Genomic DNA, 21,369 nt, shown 5'->3' on the forward strand with positions numbered 1-21,369 from the left:
CCTTCCTACATCGCCCTATTTCCCCCCCCCCCCCCCACCCCCCTGCCTCCTCTACTTCCCTCTCCTGGTTACCCTTGCTTCTCATTCACCCCACTACCTCTGCCTCCCTCCCCCAAAATGTCATACTCCCATTTAGGCAAATCGCCCTTGGTCATTTCCCATAATGTCAATGGCCTCAACGTCCCCGAGAAACGAACAAAACTTTTGAGAGAACTAAAAAAGGTGAACCCCTTAGTGACCGTCCTACAGGAAACACATTTCAAGGGATCGAACACCCCTAAACTCACTAACAACTTCTTCACCAAGGCATATCACGCCACAAACCCCCTGGCAAAAACTAAAGGAGTCTCCATCTTACTGAGCAAACACGCCCCATTTGAACTTTCTAGCCAACTGTCGGACCCAGAGGGCCATTTTATTTTTCTTAAAGGCTCTTGGGGGGGACACCGGTCACATTGGCAAATGTATACTTTCCAAATTCCGCTCACATTACGTTCTGTACCAAAATTGTACCAGAACTGAAATGGTTTGCAGAAGGCTGTATCATTCTAGGCGGGGATTTTAACATCCCCCTCACCCCCTCGCATGATACATCTAATGGACACTCTCATGTCTCTTATAAGATCCTGAAGAGGATTAAGGTTTTACTACAGTCACTTAAACTAGTAGACACCTGGAGACTCCTTCACCCCACAGATAAGGATTTCTCCTTCTTCTCACCCCCCCACAAGAAATATGCTAGACTAGACCTGATCTTTATCTCCCAAAGAAACCTAACTGCGCTATCAAAGGCGGAAATAGGCATCATTGCACTCTCCGATCACGCCCCAGTAGCTGTGACACTATCCCTAGGACCTAAACAGAGACCCCCGTTCAATTGGAGACTCAATGCATCTTTGCTGACAGACCTGATTATCCATGACGACATCCGAGAATCCATTGAAACATACTTTAGACTGAACAAGGACTCTGACAACCCGCTCAACAACTGGGAGGCACACAAGAGTGTTATAAGAGGAGAGCTAATTAAGTGGGGCGCGAGGCGGAAGAGAGAAAGGGCAGAGGAATTCACACGCCTCTCAAATACCACAGCTACACTTGAGACACTACACAAGAAATCACTCTCTGATAGGGTGATGGATGACTTGATCAGACATAGGAAATCCCTTACACAACTATTGACTTTCCAGACCCAAAAATCCCTGTTTTTCAAAAGAAACATCTTTTATGAAAAGGGAGACAAGGGAGGGAAACAACTCGCTAGAGCCCTTAGGGATGCTACCCTAGCAAACCAAATTTATTCGATTCGGAATAGCTCAGGCACCCTAGAACACGCCTCGGAAAAAATAGCCGCAATCTTCCATGACTTCTATGCAGGCCTTTATGACCTACCTCCACAACACAAACCGCCTCATATACATTCTCCCAAAGAAGAAATGATTCTTAAATTTCTAACTGATAGCAAACTCCCATCACTCTCTTCTAGGGAGGTCTCCACCTTAAACAAGCCCATCACCACTACTGAACTCCAACTGATAATTAAAGAACTGAAATCAGGGAAAAGTCCGCGCCCTGACGGTTACACGTCTCAATACTATAAGACATTCTCCCTTATCCTCACTGACCCGCTGCTTAAAGCCCTAAATCACCTAGAACAGCAACCACATGACTCCAACTCTTTACTCTCAGCCCACATAGCCGTAGTCCCGAAACTGGACAAAGACCATACAGAAACCGCAAATTATAGGCCCATCTCCCTATTAAATTCTGGCGAATAGGATTAAACCCCTCTTATCAAAAATCATAGGCCCTGAGCAGGTAGGCTACATGCCCGGAAGAGAAGCCAGGGACAACATAATCAAATCCCTAAACCTAGTCCATCATGCAAATATTTCAAAAATCGAGGGCCTTCTCCTGTCCACAGACGCGGAGAAGGCCTTCGATAGGATATCATGGGATTACCTGTTTGCAGTGTGCTCCCATATCGGTCTTACGGGGAATATTGCAAACTGGATTAAGGCCCTCTACCACAATCCGACCGCACGGATCAAGGTTAACACCACCCTATCGGACCCTATAGACATACGCAATGGCACCCGCCAAGGCTGCCCCCTGTCCCCCATACTTTTTATTCTGTCATTGGAACCACTCATTAGGACCATAAACTTAACCCCAGATATCAGTGGCTTCATGGTTAAAGATAGAGAATTTAAATTAGCGGCCTACGCTGATGATCTTCTATTTTTCATCACCCGACCACACATTTCCATGCCAAATTTATCTAAAATATTTAAAACATTCGGTTTTATCTCAAACTTCAAAGTCAACCCGACCAAATCTGAAGCGCTCAACCTTACCCTTCCCCCAGATGAACTCAAATTACTTAAAGAGAATTTCAAATTCAAATGGGAAAAATAATCCCTGAAGTACCTAGGAATCAGACTCACCCCTGACTTAAACTCCCTATATAAAACTAACTTTATCCCCCTGTTGAAATCGATTTGGGGAGACCTGAGGAGATGGAACTCCAAATTCTTCTCCTGGTTCGGAAGGGCCGCCATATTGAAGATGGTGGTGCTTCCGAGATTGCTATATCTTTTCAATGCCCTCCCAGTCCACATACCGAATTCCTTCTTTTCTACACTTCAATCGGCCCAAAGGGGAATTCTCTGGTCTAACAAAAAATCTAGGATTTCAATGAAAATTCTTAAACTCCCCAAAAACAGTGGTGGCCTGGGCCTACCGGATTACAGAAAATATCACTTTGCCTCCCACATTACAAGGGTAATAGATTGGCACTGTAATGGTCCCAATAAGGACTGGGTACAATTGGAACTGGCCTACTCCTCACAGTCCCTCCTTTACTATCCTTGGACCCTCCACTCTAAATCCTTCAAAAACTCCGCCAACCCTCTCATAGCCAATACGTTAAAAATCTGGCACAAACTAGCTATGCCATACAACCTAGCTACAATTCCAGGCCCGATGACACCGATTGTGGGAAACCCTGACTTCCTCCCAGGGCAGAACCAAAAGTCTCTACCACTTCCTGACCCCTCCAAAAAATTCCTAGTCGCCCATTGTATGTCTGGCAACACGGTTAAAACCCTTCCCTCTCTTAAAACTGAATTTGGCGACTCAGCTCCAAACCCTTGGTTCTTCGTGCAACTTAGGAACTTCCTAATAAACAGTAAACACAAAACCTCTTTTTTCCAAAACGTAACACCCATGGAAGACATCTGCCGCAAGAGGTCCCCAGTGCTCAAAACCACCTCTCTGGCATACAAGTGGCTGATCTCACATGATTCTGAAGAAGCTCATAAACACAAGGAGAGATGGGAGAGAGACTTAGGCCAGCAATTTAGCGAACGCTAATGGGAAAGGGCCTGCATATTTGCACACACATGTTCATTAAGTACCAAACACCAAGAGACTTCATATAAAGTACTTACACAATGGTATATTACTCCTGTGAAGCCACACAAATGGTCCCCGGCAATCTCTGACACCTGCTGGCGCTATAAATCAGACATGGGCACCTTCCTACATATTTGGTGGGAATGCCCCTTAATCAGTAATCAGGTCTCAACCTGGATCAGGCACATAACTGAAACTACAATCACCCTAGATGCTGCTGCGTGCCTGCTACATATCAATTCCTTCTCTATACAAAGATATAAAAAGTCCTTAACAAGGCACTTGCTTACAATAGCAAAATCATTGATTCCTCTGTTCTGGAAAACAGATAGAGTCCCAGGGGTCAGAGATTGGTTGGAAAAAGTGAGATATATCTACAAAATGGAGGAACTAGTTGCAATGAAAAACGAACGCAGCGCCGCCTTCATCGAAAATTGGTCACCTTGGGTTGCTTTCACCTTCTCGAAAGAGTTTGAGTCTCTCTCTCTTCATTGAGCTTCATTCCATGACCTAATGCTCTCATGATATCGAACACTGATTCACCCCCCTTTCCTTCCTCTTATTACCATTAGACAGATTATGGTTCCCCCTTTTCCTTTCAGATCAGCCCTCGCTCCTCGTCCCTTCCACAGCCTCCTCCCCACCTCCCCCCTCCTACCCCCCCCTCCCCACTCCCCCCCCTCATTCCTCTTTCCTATTTGCCTTATCAAGTGTGATTTATCTAATTTTTATCTATGTCAGATACTGTTCATTTATCTGTTATAACCATTTGTGTACGATTCATACGCAATTTTTGTACGTTGTTATATTCTACCTTCTGTACGATCCTTCTTTTACTTCAATAAACCTTGGATTGTGAAAAAAAACAAAAAACAAATATTACATGTGTAGCGCACCCTCTAAGGAGCCGCAAGTAAACTGGGATCCCCCACTCTGCACAGCCAGGCACACTGAATTTTTACAGGCACTCTTGAGACAGAGAACAGTCCATGACTTTTCTTCTTTTTTTTTTGAGGTTAATTAATAACTTGGATACGGATGGGAGGTTATGGGATGCCCATTTGACTTCCAACAAACTTCAGGGACAACTTCCTATATACAGTCTATGGGCCAGATTCTCAGTGGAGATACAACGGCGTATCTCCAGGAACGCCGTCGTATCTCTGCATTGTGCCGTCGTATCTATGCGACTGATTCTTAGAATCAGTTCCGCATAGATATCTGTTAGATCCGACAGGCGTAAGTCTCTTACGCCGTCAGATCGTAACTGCATTTTTACGCTGGCCACTAGGGGCGTGTACGCTGATTTCCGCGTCAAAATATGTAAATTAGCTAGATACGCGAATTCCCGAACGTACGCCCGGCCGACGCAGTAAAGTTACGCCGTTTACGTTAGGCTTTTCCCGGCGTATAGTTACCCCTGCTATATGGTGGCGTAAGTGCGGCATAACAATGTTAAGTATGGCCATCGTTCCCGCGTCGAAATTTGAAAAAGTTACGTCGTTTGCGTAAGTCGTCCGTGAATGGGGCTGGACGTTATTTACGTTCACGTCGAAACCAATGACGTCCTTGTGGCCTATTGAAAAGATATTAAAAAAATGTGTTACAACTAATGAAGGAGATACATTTAGAGGGAAAATCGGAAGTATTTATGGGTATTTCTGATGTTTTGTCATTAATTACCATAAGTCAGTCTGATGATGCATTTAATATGCTCAGAAAGTTTTTTTTGAAGAAGGTTCTAGACTTTGTCTGTCGCATAATTATTTTTGTTATCAAAAATCAATTTTATTTACCATGAAAGGGTGTCGCCACAAGCGCCAAGTTTGCACCCAGCCCTGGGAATATTTTTATGACAGAATGGGAAGAAAAATGTGTTTTCATAAGTCTAGACCACAGTTATTATTTTATCAGAGGTTTATTGATGATCCCCCGATCATATGGAATGGTTCAGAAGAATCTGTACATTCCTTTATGGCACTAATAGTAATGATACTAAACTGGAATGTCAACTAAGTAAAGAGAAATTAATTTCCTAGAAGTTACTTTTTGAGAGAGGGAAATGCACTATAAACATTTTTTTTGCCACATTAATACAGGTCATGTTTATTGTTCCCAGTTTCATATTGGATCTAATTTGGAGTTCTGAGGAGTTATTTGTTAAAGCACTAATATTAATGTGTATTTTTTGATTGTATGTTTGTATGGAGTATTTTATTGTCAGCGTTTATCTGTTTTAGTCGTACATATACAGAGAGAGTATCCACCTAGTTTGATGTTTAGAATTGTGCTATCTTGAATCGGGACTATGTGATGGCATTTTTTAACTTTGATGAAGGTCCTGTATCATTAGGGGTTAAGGACTATGTATGGGTGGGTATTTAGTTCTGGTTGCTGTGACATGCAGTCATCTCCCGTGATGAAGTCAGAAGGATGAAACGCATCAGTCGTGGCTACACGGCTACCAGAAGTGATGTCAGACATCGATCCAGAAGTGATGTTGTCCACTCAGGCCTTATATAAGCTTGCCGCTGGTCTTTTGGCACATTTTTCATTTCATTGGGACTATTATGAGCCGTTGTTTTTTATATTCATACATTATTACATCCCTCTTTGGATTTTTATGGAGCTGCATATGGATAGGAAGATTTGGAAGTTTGATGTGGGGGGAAGAGGAATTGAATTATTTGTATATTAAAGCATTATATGCCAATCATACAGTATATAGGTCTGTATAGAAGTTTGGTCAGTGTCTGACCTGCGGGGAGTGGGCTTTTCATTGAAGTCACATGGTGTTTAACATATGAAAATTATGGGCATTCAGAGCACCAAAATTGTGGACATTTTTTTCACAGGGGATCGCAAGAGATGTATGCTATATTATGATGAATTCATGTTTTTCTGGTGAATTTGTCCCGTAAAAGTTTCAGTAACAGGAGGTGGAACAAGCTATAACCCCTGACAGGGTTTCTTACAATGGCTTATTCTTATTCACACAGCTTAAAACTCTGTTGCTCTAATGCAGACATTTTTTGCCCTTTTTACTTCAGAAGAACCTTTGAAATAATGTTCAGATCTTGGGAGACCAAAGATTACATTGGTGGTCAGTGAGAAGAATGCCCTTCCTATTGACAATTGACATTGGCCCCTGAATTATGCAGACACCATCAAATGAGCAGTCAATCAGCCACAACACAAGGAACCCCCATCAACCAACTTCAAGAAAAATACTAGGGTTCCTAGGAAACAGCTGGCATGTAAATGTGGACAACATATAAATAAAAGCATGTGAAATAAAAAAGGAATGAAAATACCCAATACTATTATTTTAACTGTTAACTGCATACAGTTATCAGAATACATTAGCTTTTACAATAGAGGTCCTTTAAATACTATAATTTAGAAGTCCATAAATACTAGTGCTTTTCAAAGGATACTTTTACTAATAATGTTTTTACTAGTGCGATGATTACTATAAATAACAATAGTAATCTAAGCTATCTATCTATCTATCTATCTATCTATCTATCTATCTATCTATCTATCTATCTATCTATCTATCTATCTATCTATCTATCTATCTGTCTTAATTCTTTGTACAAATAAAACAGCACATCATCAGTAGTACAGAATCAAACACAATCTCACAGAAGAAAAGCTGAGGATAAAGGACAAGGTTGTGATGTTAGACAAATATTAATTTCTCTTTTCCCAATTCTCTGAATGCAGTGCACAGGTGCAGCCTGGGGAGCATATTATGGGTTATAATCACCAAACTCATTCAACCAGACCTCAGAGAGTTAAAAGCATATATTCTGAGGAGCAGGACTCTGCAGTCCAAAGGAAGAGAACGAAAAAGCTTAGGGATATTTGTCTACCAAGGTGATTCCAGTTTCCAGATGGGCAAACGGGACTTTAAACACCCATATCCCCTGACAACTGTCCAATTATGTATATCACACTTGGCCTACTGTTTGCTGTAGAAGTAATCAATAAAGGATGTGGTTGACTGAACATAGGTTTTGGTTGAACCAATGCATGAAAACTTAATCATTTACTCAGAATGGAGAAATCAAATAGAGCAGGGATGCAACTACCACAAAGGGGATTCTTGATGGTGCTCTAAGTTTGGAGCCTGCAGATGAAAGTATTAAGGTAAATGGAATCAGTGAAAAGGGAAATGTATAAAAATAAATAGCTTTCTTCTAATTTCAGGAAGTATTCCAAAAGACACCAAGTTCAATATTAAGGTAAGCACCATAAAGTACAGCCACACTAACAAACCTACTTTGTTGAACAATCGTATCAATTTATTTCTGGGTAATTCATTTTAAGACAGAAATTGAGAGCTAATCTCTTGCATACATCATTTTTATTCAATTCATAAGAATAAAGCATGTGCGTGCTCTACTCATGTGTAAACTGAGAGGCTGAAATAAAAAAGTTATTTATTTCTAGGTTGTAGATTATTATGCAGAGTAGAAACAACGTTGCATTAATCAAGGTTAACAACAGTTTGATTTATTTATGGTGCCCTGGTGTGTTATTTTAACACCCCTGCTGAAGCTCCTAATTGAGTAAAACATGTAGGGTCCCTTTTTTGTTTTTGGGGGCACCTTTGTTTATTTTTGGGGTTTCTCACGCATGGTTTAATGTTTGGTTTATGTTTTGGTGTTTGATGGTCAGCAGTTTGAGTAGCTTGAAATTAGCATGTTTTTGAGGTAACAAGACTTACCAATTTAGTTACTCCAGAGCAAAATAAGTATCTTGAACTAGCCTATTGGATAGAGAGAGTTTATTTGATGGAAAGGCAATTTCGGAAACTATAAACGTAGGAATTGAGGTACTCTAGAGTATTATAGGTACCCATAGTCAGAGAGAGTTTAGCTGATAGGCAGGAAGATTTGGAGACCATTATATCATTGAGATCCTTATACTGAAAGATTGTTCTAGGGATTCCAGTTATTTACCCATAGCCTATAAACAGTCAGGGTAAAGAAATGGTACAGTGAATTGAGGTACTCCAGGGTTTTATAGGTACCTATAGCCGGTCTATTACAAGAAGAGAGTTTACCTGATAGGCAGGCAGATTTGGAAAGAATTATAAAGGAATATTATTGACATCTCTATACTGGAAGATTGTTCTAGGGATTCCAGTTAGTTATCCATAGCCTATAAAGTCAGTGTGTAGAAATGGTACAGGCAGTGGTAATTGTATCAATTTATCCAGCAACCTCTGAAGTTTTAGTAGCCAGTTGCACTTGTCTATTGATTAGGGTGAAGCCAGCGAAGCAGGGTAATGTTTATAAACTAATTTAGGAATCCTGTACCTTTACTGCTCAATTATTACAGAGGTCATTGTGTGAGAAATTATTTTCAAAATGCAGTTATATTATTTGAAATAAAATACGTGCAGCGTTTAAGGGATGAACAAAACCTCATGAACAGGATATATGAATGTGTCATAAGTCAATATAAATACAAGAGCAACCTAGTATCACATAATGACTACTAATGAAGTAACACAAAAAGCTAAATGGGTGAGCACCCAGGTGTGAGCGACTGATAGTCCCAAATGCACAAGGACTGATCATAAGAGTCTAATACAGTGGTTCTCAACCTTACTAGTGCCGTGACCCCTTGATAACATTTCCCAAGTTGTTGGGTCCCCTAACAGTAAAATTATTTTCATAGTGTGGGTTGTCAGCACCCAAGGCAAGACAAGTAATTTGCGCCCCCTAACCCACGGACATTTAGGGCTCCCTGAGTCCCTTCCACTCGTACAGTATTAAAACCCCTTCTGATACATTTTAGGATGTGCCACTGTTTCTCTTTGTTCTCCTTTTTTTCCCTTTTATCTCTCTCTATCCTAATGTCTTGTTTCGTTTCTCCCCCCCCCCTTCCCTCTCTCTAGCCGTCTTTTTTGTTCTTTCTCTTATTCTTTCTCTCCTTTTTCTTTGTTCTGCTCTCTTTTCCTCTCCTTCCCATGTATTCTCTATTTTTATTCTTTCTCTTACTCCTTGGTGGGGGGGGAATGGGACGAGTGGCAGTTCTGGTGGGGGGTGGGATCAGTGTCAGTGCTGGCCAGAGTTGGAATGAGTGGCAGTGCTGGGGGGGGGGGGGGGTTCTGATCGGCCAACTTAGGTGTTCTTGATCAAGGCCATCTGCTTATGTGAGAATAGTAGTGGGGACTTATAATGGCAACTTCAATCACAGGTAGTGTTACTCACTGTGTCTCCGACTTTGTGGTGTCTCGTAGTAGTGACACCTATGCCAAAATCAGGAGATAGGGTCTCCTCCAGCTTTTCCCACTTCACATTCCTCACCAGTCAGCTGACCTCTAGTCTCTGCCCCCCAGCCATGCAATGAACTGAATGGGTGGCTGCGGGCTTTAGGAAGAGCCCTGCTGGGTGGTTGCGAAAAGGCTGGGAGAGCAGCGCGGGCATCAGGAACAGCCCAGGATTTGGTGACCCCTGGAAAATCATCATTTGACCCCCAAGGGGGTCCCGACCCCCAGGTTGAGAACCACTGGTCTAATAGAAGACTGTGCACAGCAACTGATAAATAGTCTATGCAATCATGTGGTAGGATAACAACAGATCTTCAGATTGGTGGAAAAAAGACGAGAAGACAATCCTAAGTAAATAAGATGGGTACTCTTACCATGTGATGTGGACCCAAGTACCTTTCGGTCTGGGTCAATCAAGCGAAGGCAAGAGTAGTGATGAAACCGGTTCTCCTGTTTCTTCTTCTTCTTGTAACTTCTGCATATAGCATACTCTGCATATAGCAACCATCCATAGCAATCAGTCCATAGAAACCATCAATAGCAACCAATCCATAGCAACCAGTCCATTTCAACCATCCATAGCAACCAGTCCATTGCTGGATGACTACCATTTTATCTGTCCATTTTTGTTGTTTGGTTCCTGGTTTTTAATAAATCCTTTTGGTCATTTGGAAGTCTAAGACTGTGGAGGATTCCATCCCGATTTGCGATTGGAGAAGCTACAATGCACCGAGCTAAGCTAAGTTCACGGCTAAGCGACCAGTCCATAGCAACCATCCATAGCAACCAGTCCATAGCAACCAGTCCATAGCAACCCGACCATAGCAACCCTCCATAGCAACCACTCCATAGCAACCATCCATAGCAACCAGTATATAGCAACCAGTCCATAGCAACCAGTTCATAGCAGCCCGACCATAGCAACCACTCCATAGCAACCAGTCCATAGCAACCCATCCATAGAAACCAGTCCATAGCAACCAGTCCATAGAAACCATCCATAGCAACCAGTCCATAGCAACCAGTCCATAGCAACCAGTTCAAAGCAACCAGACCATAGCAACCACTCCATAGCAACCACTCCATAGCAACCACTCCATAGCAACCAGTCCATAGCAACCAGTCCATAGCAACCAGACCATAGCAACCAGTTCATAGCAACCAGTCCATAGCAACCAGTCCATAGCAACCATCCATAGCAACCAGTCCATAGCAACCAGTCCATAGCAACCAGTCCATAGCAATCGTCCATAGCAACTGTCCATAGAAACCAGTCCATAGCAACCAGTCCATGGCAACCAGTCCATAGCAACCAATCCATAGCAACCAGTCCATAGCAACCAGTCCATAGCAACCAGTTCATAGCAACCAGACCATAGCAACCCAACCATAGCAACCAGTCCATAGCAACCAGTTCATAGCAACCATCCATAGCAACCGTCCATAGCAACCCATCAATAGCAACCAGTCCATAGCCATCAGTCCATAGCCATCAGTCCATAGCAACCCTCCATAGCAACCAGTTTTTGATGGGGCAAATAGGATGGTGCAGTTTTGATGGTGCAGTTTTTGATGGAGCAGTTTTTGATGGGGCAATGGATCGAACTGGATCAACACACTGTTGGATCACATTTACATCTCCAGGGGCACTGTCTCCAGTCAGGAGTATTGGTGAAGGCAAGACCACGTTGCACAATTTCCCCAGAAATTGTATCTTTTCTAGTATGAATTATAATTCAGTGGTAATTGGTATGAATTATTTAATCAATGTTATGTAAATTTTGTCATAAAATCAATCAGTAAGCCCCTGTCAAAACAAGAAAAGGAGCAATCATGTATCCTAACATCTAACCTAACTCAAACATGTAACCCTTAACTGCTAACCTTACTCTGTCCTTCAAGAGGAAGAAAAAGCTTGTGTTTAAATACTGTATTTATTGGCGTATAACACGCACTTTTTTACCCTGAAAATAGAGGGTAAACGCTCCTTGCGTGTTATATGCAGGGGGCTGTGGAACGTTTTTTTCCTGAAACTTCCCTCTTAAAGTTAGGGTGGGTGTTATACGCCTGTGCATGTTATACACCGATAAATACGGTAATCTCCTGCAATCAGTTAGCAATGTAAGTCAATTGGTATGTGTAAAATTGTTAAAAGCTGTGCAGTTTTTTTTTATATAATGCATTGCTGTGATATAACTGCAATGCTTTTCCATTCATACTAGAAGGGAGAATGCCTTACTTTCTCCTCTGTAGCTAGTGCCACAATTCTGTAGGAGCTCTCCTATGAATGAAGACGCTTGTGCGTCCTCATTCCCAGATAGCAAGGGTAACTTGTCACAAATTTGTCTTGTTTAGGCCCCGTTAAAACTACTGCGACTTCAAAGTCACGCGATTTTGCAGACACGATTTTGCTGCGATTTTTGCTGCAATTTCAGGGAATGCCTGTGTAACTCGCATTAAAGTCAGACCAAAGTAGTGCAGGGACTCCTTTGAAGTCGACACGACTTGAAGTCGTACTAATATGAATGGTTGTCATTGGAAACCATGGGGAAGGACTTTTCAGTCCCAAGTAGCAGGACAAGTCATACAAGTGTGAAAGGGGCCTAATTCTTTTTAACCTGCTGCACATTTTCACTGGTAAGTTGTACACTTGCAGAGCACCTAAATTAAAAGTTCTAGTTGACACTTTTCCAATTTGTAGCAAATTTTTGTGGCAAGTCTTTACAGAAAGAGCTCTGCAAGTCTACAGCATGAAAATTCAGCCACAGTGACCCCTGTGGTGGGATGACTATTGCACAACATAACGGAATCAGAACTTGCAGCAGACTTGCAGAATGTTTGCAAAGAAAGTTGATCTGGAGTGAATGAATGCGAACTTGCTGCAATTGTGCAACAAATTATGAAGCCTGTCAAGTCTAGCAATAGCTTAGCTAGTCATTTCCAAACTTGCAGCTCAATTGCTTGCTATCTGGATTCATGAGAAAACTTATGACATCATAGAAGGGGGCTAGACAGGACAGGGGTAGGGATGTGCTGTGCTGCTTGCACAGACACAGAAAATGGTACCAGGAAGTGCCTGTGAGCAGCCACAACCGGCACAACAGGCACACCTCTGATTGTGAAGCAGAGGTAGATTGCTGATTGTCTAGAATAGACTGTTGTTTTTAATGAGACATTCTGCATATTCAAAAATGTATACTATAAAAGTGTTTTTTATAATATTCATAGAAATAAAATGTATTTTTTTAAACCTGGAATTCCACTTTAATATTTAAACTAATTTGGAAAAACAGCCATTGAAAAATAACCCCAGCCCTAAAGTGTTAACATGTATTTATTTACTCTAAAACCAAACTTTTACCTGACCCTTAAAGCAGCATTAAACCCAAAAGCATACTTTTATTATATTGCAGCTCACCAATTCTTGGATGTGATTGCTGCAAAAGCCAGAAACACACCTCCTGGATGAATGAGCACAAGAGGCACAGCAGACAGCAGCATTGTCAGTCTGTGGTGAGGGTAGTGTTAAATGTAATAACAGATTTAAATACACTGACACATTAAAGCCAAGCTTCTGCTTCCACTTTATAATCAGTTACAGCAAACATTTATTTTTATTTTTGGGATAAAGGTTTTACATGAATAAATAAAAGTTGATTCTTTTAATCACTCATGCCAGTGTTATGTGGTTTGTCTCATCCATGTAAATGGATACTTTCTGCTGGAGAGCTTGTGCTCAACAAATGTGCTGGCTGGATCAACAGATGCAAATAGAAGAAAGAAAGCCTAAAAAAGTAACCTAATGCAGCCATCACATCTAAGAATTGGTAAACTGCAATATATTAAATGTTTGAATTTGGGTTTTCTACTGCTTTAACTAACAGCTTTAAAATGCAGATCCCCTGGTGTTGCAATTGCAGGTTATATGACCTGGAGTGGTACTGTAGCAGCCAAACACTGTGCTGATACCATTAGAGCCTTTTGTCAAAGTGAATCATATATGTGATGATACCAGGGCTCACAGCATAGAGCTAATGCAACACAAAACTGGTGCAGGTTGTGTGACAACACAGTAAAACCTATCAATAGCTGTTAGGTATGCATATGTAGAGATTCACATCTCTACCCTTCTACCCTTGCATGCTGGATTAAAATGGACCTAGATTTTGTATGGGTATTCTTCCTGCTTTTTCTGCTATGAGGTATAAAAATCTAAGCAAGGTGATGGAGTGTTATGCCACGTACACACGATCAGTTCATCCGATGAAAACGAACTGATGGATTTTTTCATCAGATATCCGATGAAGCTGACTTTAATCAGTCGTGCCTACACACCATCGGTTAAAAAAACGATCGTGTCAGAACACGGTCACGTACACCACGTACCAAGGCACTATAAAGGGGAAGTTCAAATCCAATGGCGCCACCCTTGGGGTTGCTTTTGCTGATTTTGTGTTACCGCGTGTTAGTAAAAGTTTGGTTAGAGCCGATTCACGCTTTTCAGTCTCCGTGCTTTTCAGATCCTTTTCTGGTGTTCAGTTCGTGCTTGTGGGTTCGTATCTCTCTTTCAGTGCTTGCAGTCAGGTCGTATCTGTTTTGCAGTGCGTTCCTGTCCGCTCATTTTCTGTTTTCCAGGTCGTTCTTTATAGGCCCCCCTTAACCCTGTAGAGGGCTACAGCTGCTACCTCGCAGACCAACTGCAAAGAATGGAGGAGGGACAACGGGGACTGGCAGAAGATCTTTTTGCCTCTGTGATTCAGAGGAGAAGAAGGGGCCTGCTGACTGAGACCACACACCCCAGTGACCTGGCCCATCCTTCTCCTCCTCCTCCTGCTGCCACATTCTCACCACCAGTGCCACAGCCTGCAAGGGGCCGTGGAGGGAGCCGTGGAAGGAAGGCTACAAGGAAGACCAGAAAGTCCCTTCAAGCACCTCCGTTTTCTGGACGATCAGATAGAAGCCAGAGAATCACTTTCCAGTCTTCCTTCCACCCTTCCCTCCAGCGTTCCTTCCACTGTTCCACCCACCCCTGCAGAGGGTGCCGAGGAGCAGGCTGAGCTCGAAGAGCCAGATCTGAACATCTTCAGTCAGGTATAGTAGTTTACAACATATTTCTTGGCCTAGAATTATTGTTGGTTTAACGAGATGTATTTTTAACCAAAATGAAAGCTTGAAACAAAAAAAAAAGTCGTGGCCAGAAATTAGTGTAACAGGGATGCCAACTGCAGGGGTCAGAATGAGAGTCTGTTCAATTTCGATAATACCATTCTAATTGTAACAGTCATGAGCTTTAAATGTGTGTGATTGATGAAGCAACAAATAAAACCATGTCCCTTTTTTATACACAGGAAGAGCTCAGCCAAGAGGAGGAGGAGGTTCCAGAATGTGGCAGCAAGGAGGAGGAAGGGGTGAGTGGCAGACAGGAGGAGGCTGGGCCAAGTGGCAGTCAGCAGGTGCCCAGGCCCAGTGGGAGCACTGAATCACCTCCCCTCCAGATGAGAGCAAAAAGACCTAAGCGTATGCCCCAGCTGGAGGAGGAGTCTCTGCAGGTTATTAGGGAGGCAGCTGCGATCATGTAAGCCCCCCTTAACCCTGTAGAGGGCTACAGCTGCTACCTCGCAGACCAACTGCAAAGAATGGAGGAGGGACAACGGGGACTGGAAGAAGATCTTTTTGCCTCTGTGATTCAGAGGGGAAGAAGGGGCCTGCTGACTGAGACCACACACCTCAGTGACCTGGCCCATCCTTCTCCTCCTGCTGCCAAATTCTTACCACCAGCGCCACAGTCTGCAAGGGGCCGTTGAGGAAGCCGTGGAGGGAACGCTGCAGGGAGCCGTGGAAGGAAGGCTACAAGGAAGACCAGAAAGTGATTACCTGGCTTCAAGCTGATATGCCAGAAAACGGAGGTTGTTGTTGGAGTACCACAGCTTGGGGACATTTATTACATCTGCTGCTGCTCCTGATTTCTGTGATTTGGGGACCAGATTTTGGTCCCAATTAGAGGGACTCCTCATGTTATTTATTTTGTTGTTTATCATGGTGAAATCTGCCTTTGGGATCCAAAGTCTGCATATATTTGGCTGATTGTTCAATTGTTGCCCTTCATCTTTAATTGATTTAACCAGAATAAATGGAGATTTAATTTAAGTTACGGTAAATACTGTTTTTCTGGTGAATAGCCATAAAAAAAAATCAGAAATACAATGTGTAATTAACAAAGGACACAACCTCCTTGGGGGGGGGGGGGGAGAATGTTGTTGTTATAACTTGATATATCAAAAAAAAAGATCACCAGAAAATATATAAAAAAAAAATTTAAACAAAAAAAAGGAGATGTGGAGTAAAGCAAATTATTATGGAGATCTGGCTTTAAAAAAAACAAAAAACATTATTCATGAGATCACAAGCAAAAATTTAATTAAGTCAGTATGTGAGAACTCTGTCTAAATAACGGTCCATTTTCATCAGATGAACTGATCGTGTGTACGCGGCATTAGACTGTAGGCCCACTGCTAGCAGATAGTAAGGGTTACTTGTTTAATAGTACACAGCGGTTGCTTATCTGAAAGCTGGGTAAGTGGTTTTTGCTCTGCTTGGGGTGGATAAGTATTACCTTTTCCTGTTTGTCTGATATAGGTAAAGTGCCTTTCTGCAGTTCCTTCTTCTTTTGTTTATAGAAGAGAGACATTGTCCCATCCAAAATTTCGACAAAGCAACTCCCCATTTTTCTCGATTTTTTTTTTTTTATATACCTCTCTACCCTAATTATTCTTTACTGAGCAAATGCCTCCCATCACCATAATCATTTCCCAATACTTTAAGAATTTAACCATACTTATGATTGGTTAACTAAGTACATTTGATATTGACACAATTTTATAAAAATTCTGAAAACTTTCCATCACATTTTTTTTGAGAAAAAAGTTTGCGTGGAATTGATTGGTCCACAGCAATCTGCTCCTTTTGGTTTTTGTGTATCCCAGTTTAGATCACCACTTGATTAAAATTGGAGTGAAAATCTATTGAAAATGCTTTTTGCTAACTTGTGATAGTTGTAATTGTCCCTGTCAGGAGCATCTCTCACACTCCTGCACTGCACGTCTTCCTCTACTCGGAGCATGCAACTCAGCTGCTCCCTCATGCCAGGCTCGAGCATCAGTTGCTGGCTAACAGGCCCTGTTTTGGTGGCAATTCCCCTCCATTACTATTGGTTGGTAACAGAACTCCCCTCGTTCTTACAAAGGGGGTCTGCTCTGGAGCTCTATTTATAACATTACAAGCCCATGGTTGTGTTGTGTAGTTGCACTAGACTGGCACTGGGCTCTGCTATTGACACTTTGTTCTGACCCTGCTAGCCTGTTCCTGGATCAAACTTATTGTCTGTCATCGGCCCTGACATCTGCCTGTTTCTGGATAATGCTTTTCTGTCACCTGGCCTTACTTCTGCTTATTGCTCGGTTATGCTTATTGTCAACAACGTGCGCTGACCTCTGCCTATCCCTGGATTATGCTACTGACTGCTGCTAGCCCAAGGGCAAAACTGTACCTAGTCAATTAGTCTGAAATATTTTTTTCTTTTTGATTGGAAAAAATTACTCCTTTATGACATTTTGTAAATTGGCACCAGATGGCTAGACATTTTGCTAAGAACAACGAACATTTGAATACCTGCCTGTTCTCACACCATACTGTACATTGCATCTTGGACAAAAAGTGCATGTACAGTAGAAAAAAAAAAAAGCTTTTTTAAACAGAAAAATCAATCTGGACATCCATGGTGTGCAAGGAGTACTCCCAAAGGGAAGAACAACATACAGTAAAATAATTCCCATTAAATCTAAGTGGAATTACAACACTGCCTCAGAATTCCTCTCAAAAGCCCTCTCTCCTCATGCAAGCCATAATTAGGAGGAATTCTGCAGCTATCAAAATGCCTTGGTGGGTATATGTCAGGCTAGAGGAATAGGCATTCCTAGGAGGGCTGGATTTGCATGCAGTCTGCCTTAGATTAGGCACAAGTGATGATGACCCTTTATAGTAGAAAATCCAAAAAATGAAATGGGCCTCACTGCCACCTTGCACAACAGGGAGGAGCCCTTCTGGGAAACCTGGAGACCCTGGCCTTCTGGCTGACCCATTGGGCTTGTTCGGCTCCCTAGTCGGGGGGCGCCACCCTACTCTACTCTTCTCCTATTATCTGCTATCTGCCAGTGCACTCCACTATGCCTCCACCTCTCCTCTCCCTGCCTACCTCCCGCCTCTCTCCCTTCATCCCCTGGTCCATGTTGCTTTCCTGCTCTTAGGGTTATCTGACCCTCTACCCCTCCCTTTTCCCTCTTCTGTACACAACCCTTCCCCATAACTCTTACCCAACCATGGGCTGTTTAGATCAGATACTGTGAATATCCTGATGTGCATTAATTAATGTGTCCCAGGTTTGGGCCCATCTGGACTTTGAGATGCCTTGCCTCCCAAACAATTGTAAAAATGTTTTATTTTTTATTGTATTGTATAGCTCTGAATAGGTTATTATAAGTTCTAGGTCGCGCAAGTATTTCTTAGGATGCCTTCCCGGGCTCGCTCACCGATATTATCTCTATACCATGTTTTTTTTGTGTGCCTTACTTACTGCGCAATTCCGGAGTATCTGATATGTTTGCCATATCTTATAACCACATTTGATCTTTCTGTCAGATTTGTATTATGTATCTCTGCTGTGTTGATTGTTAAACGCACTTTCTATGAAAATAAAGGAATTACAAAAAAAAAGAAAGGGGCCAGCTAGGGACAGTAAAGCTGGTCATGCAAGGTTCAGTTTTTTTTCCTGTTGAGCCAATGTGCTGAACTGATTCCCCCATTGACACATTTGAGGTAGATGCCTGTTGCACTACTGTATTGACAAGGGAGGATCTTCCCCACTGTTAGAATACACAGATTGGCCTTTAGCACTGACTGAGTGGCTTTTATCTCACAGGGTTGTTGCACAGAACTCGACCGGTAGATCAACTTCTGTTCAACCACAGTGGCCACACATGGATTGAAATTCGTCTGGCTCAGCAGGAATTCCAATCCATGTATGGCCACCTTTAGCCCAGCAAGAGAAGGGCTAGCTAACTAGACTTGTAGCTTCTGATGCACACTATAAGAAGCACAGAGTGTTTAGTGAAATCAGAGTATGCATTTTTAGTACAGGAGAGTAGCCTGTACAACTGCTGCAGGACTCAAAGTGGAACTTCACTCTCTCAGTCAAAATTGACTGTTTTTAATCTAAGTTTTAAACATTTTTTTACATTTCTTTAGTTACTTTCGGGTTTCCAGGCCTAGGCAAATGATGTCATACATCCCAGGAGTCTTCAGGGGGAGAGGAAGGGTTTTCTCAGCAAAGCATACCCTCCTGCATGCATGCTTGAGCGAAGGGCAGATGGATTCCAGATGGATTCCAGGAAGCAATTGCTACACAAATCATATGAACTTACTCAAGATGGCCATGGCCAGAAATGCTAGGGGGGTGTTTTTTAAACTGATTTTTTTTTAGAAAGATAAAACATGGAAACGTGGAAGGATGGGTGTGTTCGCTTTAAATTTTATGAATTAAATAACATTTTTGATTTGTGGTGCTCAGATGTAAGTTCCACTTCCACTTTCCACTTCCACTTCAAGTGTAGTTCCACTTTAAGGCACAGAATGGTCCAGCCTTAACCATTGTTAAATAATTACTAACATATAACATTTTGCTTAAAACATTTGATTAAAGCCTTGGCTGCAATATTTAATTTCTGCATGATCTATATACCGGTATATATATATATATATATATATATATATATATATATATATATATTTATCTATCTATCTCTCTCTGTATATACATATACGGTATATATATCTATAGATATATATCTAGCAATATATAACTATATATATATATATATATATATATATATATATATATATATATATATATATATATATATAAAACGATATATATATATATATATCTATATATAGATATATCTATCTATCTATATATACTCTATACACATTGATCTCTCCATATCAGTGTTTTAGTGCCTCAATAAAAGTGTACAGCAGTACAGTAAGAGCACAGGATAAGTAAAGCTTTGATGCTGTCTCATGCTGCCCTTTTAAACTGTATTTGTTTCAAATAATTTAGATTGAAAGGGTCATTCGAGAAGGGCAGTGCTTAGGATGTAAAGAGCCAGTAAATGGGAAGTGACAGATCTCTAGCAATTGAAGTCTTTCACAGTTGAATGAATTGACAGTGACAGCAAGACATTGGAGTGCTAACTTACCTTTCCAGAGCCTTTGCCATTGCTTCATATGCTTTTCCAAGGCCAACAGTATCTCCAAGCTCTTTGGAGATTTCCATATACGTATATAGAAACTGTGGACAAAAAAACAACAACATTATAATATAAATAATTTTGTAATAATTTTAATTTGGTAACAACATTGTATCTTTGCAATGTGAACATTTAACATGTATATGTCCACTCAGAATGCTTGATAATATTATTTAGAACAAGTTAAAGGCAAATAACACATACACATAAGAAAACACCTAGCATTTGTAGCATGCCTGCATCATACAACATTTTATTTTTGAATAATTCTCTTTGGGTTTAGATAACGCATGAAAAATGCACATTTGCAATATGGAAACAAAAATTATGCATGCGCATGTAAGCTTTTGAAGCAAATGCAAAAGTCATAAAGCTAAATGGAGCACTGGTGTCTGAAGTAGCTGGTTCAAAATGCATATAAGCATGATACCAGTGTGTGCAAGTGTATGTCAACAAGCTTGCAGTACCCAAGTCATAACTTAGTGTAAGTGGTAATTCTTCGCATTAGCAGTTTTTTTCCCCCACAAAAGTAGTAGCCAATCACATTGCACCTATGACATTTTTATTTTTTCCCCAAATGTTTAGGTTGTAAAGTTGCACAATTTTGGCTGTATTTTTGCTCATTGTCCTGCTGAAATGTGACCCTCTGTCCCAGCCTCTGGTCTCTTTCAGATTGAAATAGGTTTTTTAGGCAACATTAGGAATGCATGGATCTATAATATTAGACCCCTTTCTCACTGCAGCGCTAATTATAGTGCTCCCAAGCCGCCCCAAAAGATACTGCTTGCAGGACTTTTCTTAACGTTCTGCAAGCGCACCACCTGAGTGTGAAAGCACTCATTGCGAAGAATAAGAGGTAGATTTCAGGCACTTTTTAGAGGTTATTTCTAGCGCTAAAATGCCTGAAAACTGCCTCAGTGTGAAAGGAGTCTTAGGCTGTTTTTATTATAATTGATGGGGTGGGCTAAAAGGGATTGCGTGAAGTGGTTCTAAAGGCTAAACACTTCTTATCTTAATGCATTACTTGCATTAAAGTAAAAACATGTTTAGGTAGAGGCCCCCCTTATATTTACCTGAGCTCTTACTCGATCAAATGATGTGCTTATCTGTAGTGTCTCACCCCATGATTTTCTGAGGCAGCGGGAGCAATTTTCTCTTGCTGCTGTCAGTAAAATCCTGTGACAAAGAGAAAGGGGGCAAGGCTGAGACACACTGTCTATGCCTATAGATACAGGCAGCCCAGCTCAGGATCGAGCCCACAGGTGGCTTCCTATGGTGGCACACCCAGAAGAGGAGGAA

General features: G+C 41.6%; 1 protein-coding gene across 3 annotated transcripts in view; it reads right to left on the minus strand.

Moving 5' to 3' along the window:
- TTC29 (tetratricopeptide repeat domain 29) overlaps positions 1-21,369 on the minus strand; it is a 374,706-nt gene that overhangs the window by 63,131 nt on the left and 290,206 nt on the right. For all 3 annotated transcript variants that reach the window (XM_040331767.1, XM_040331774.1, XM_040331760.1), the window contains exon 8: positions 20,020-20,111. In XM_040331767.1, the coding sequence (XP_040187701.1) occupies positions 20,020-20,111 (92 nt within the window). The remainder of the gene's footprint in view (positions 1-20,019; positions 20,112-21,369) is intronic.

Source organism: Rana temporaria, chromosome 1 (genome assembly GCF_905171775.1).
Source record: "Rana temporaria chromosome 1, aRanTem1.1, whole genome shotgun sequence".
NCBI classification, from domain to species: domain Eukaryota; kingdom Metazoa; phylum Chordata; class Amphibia; order Anura; family Ranidae; genus Rana; species Rana temporaria.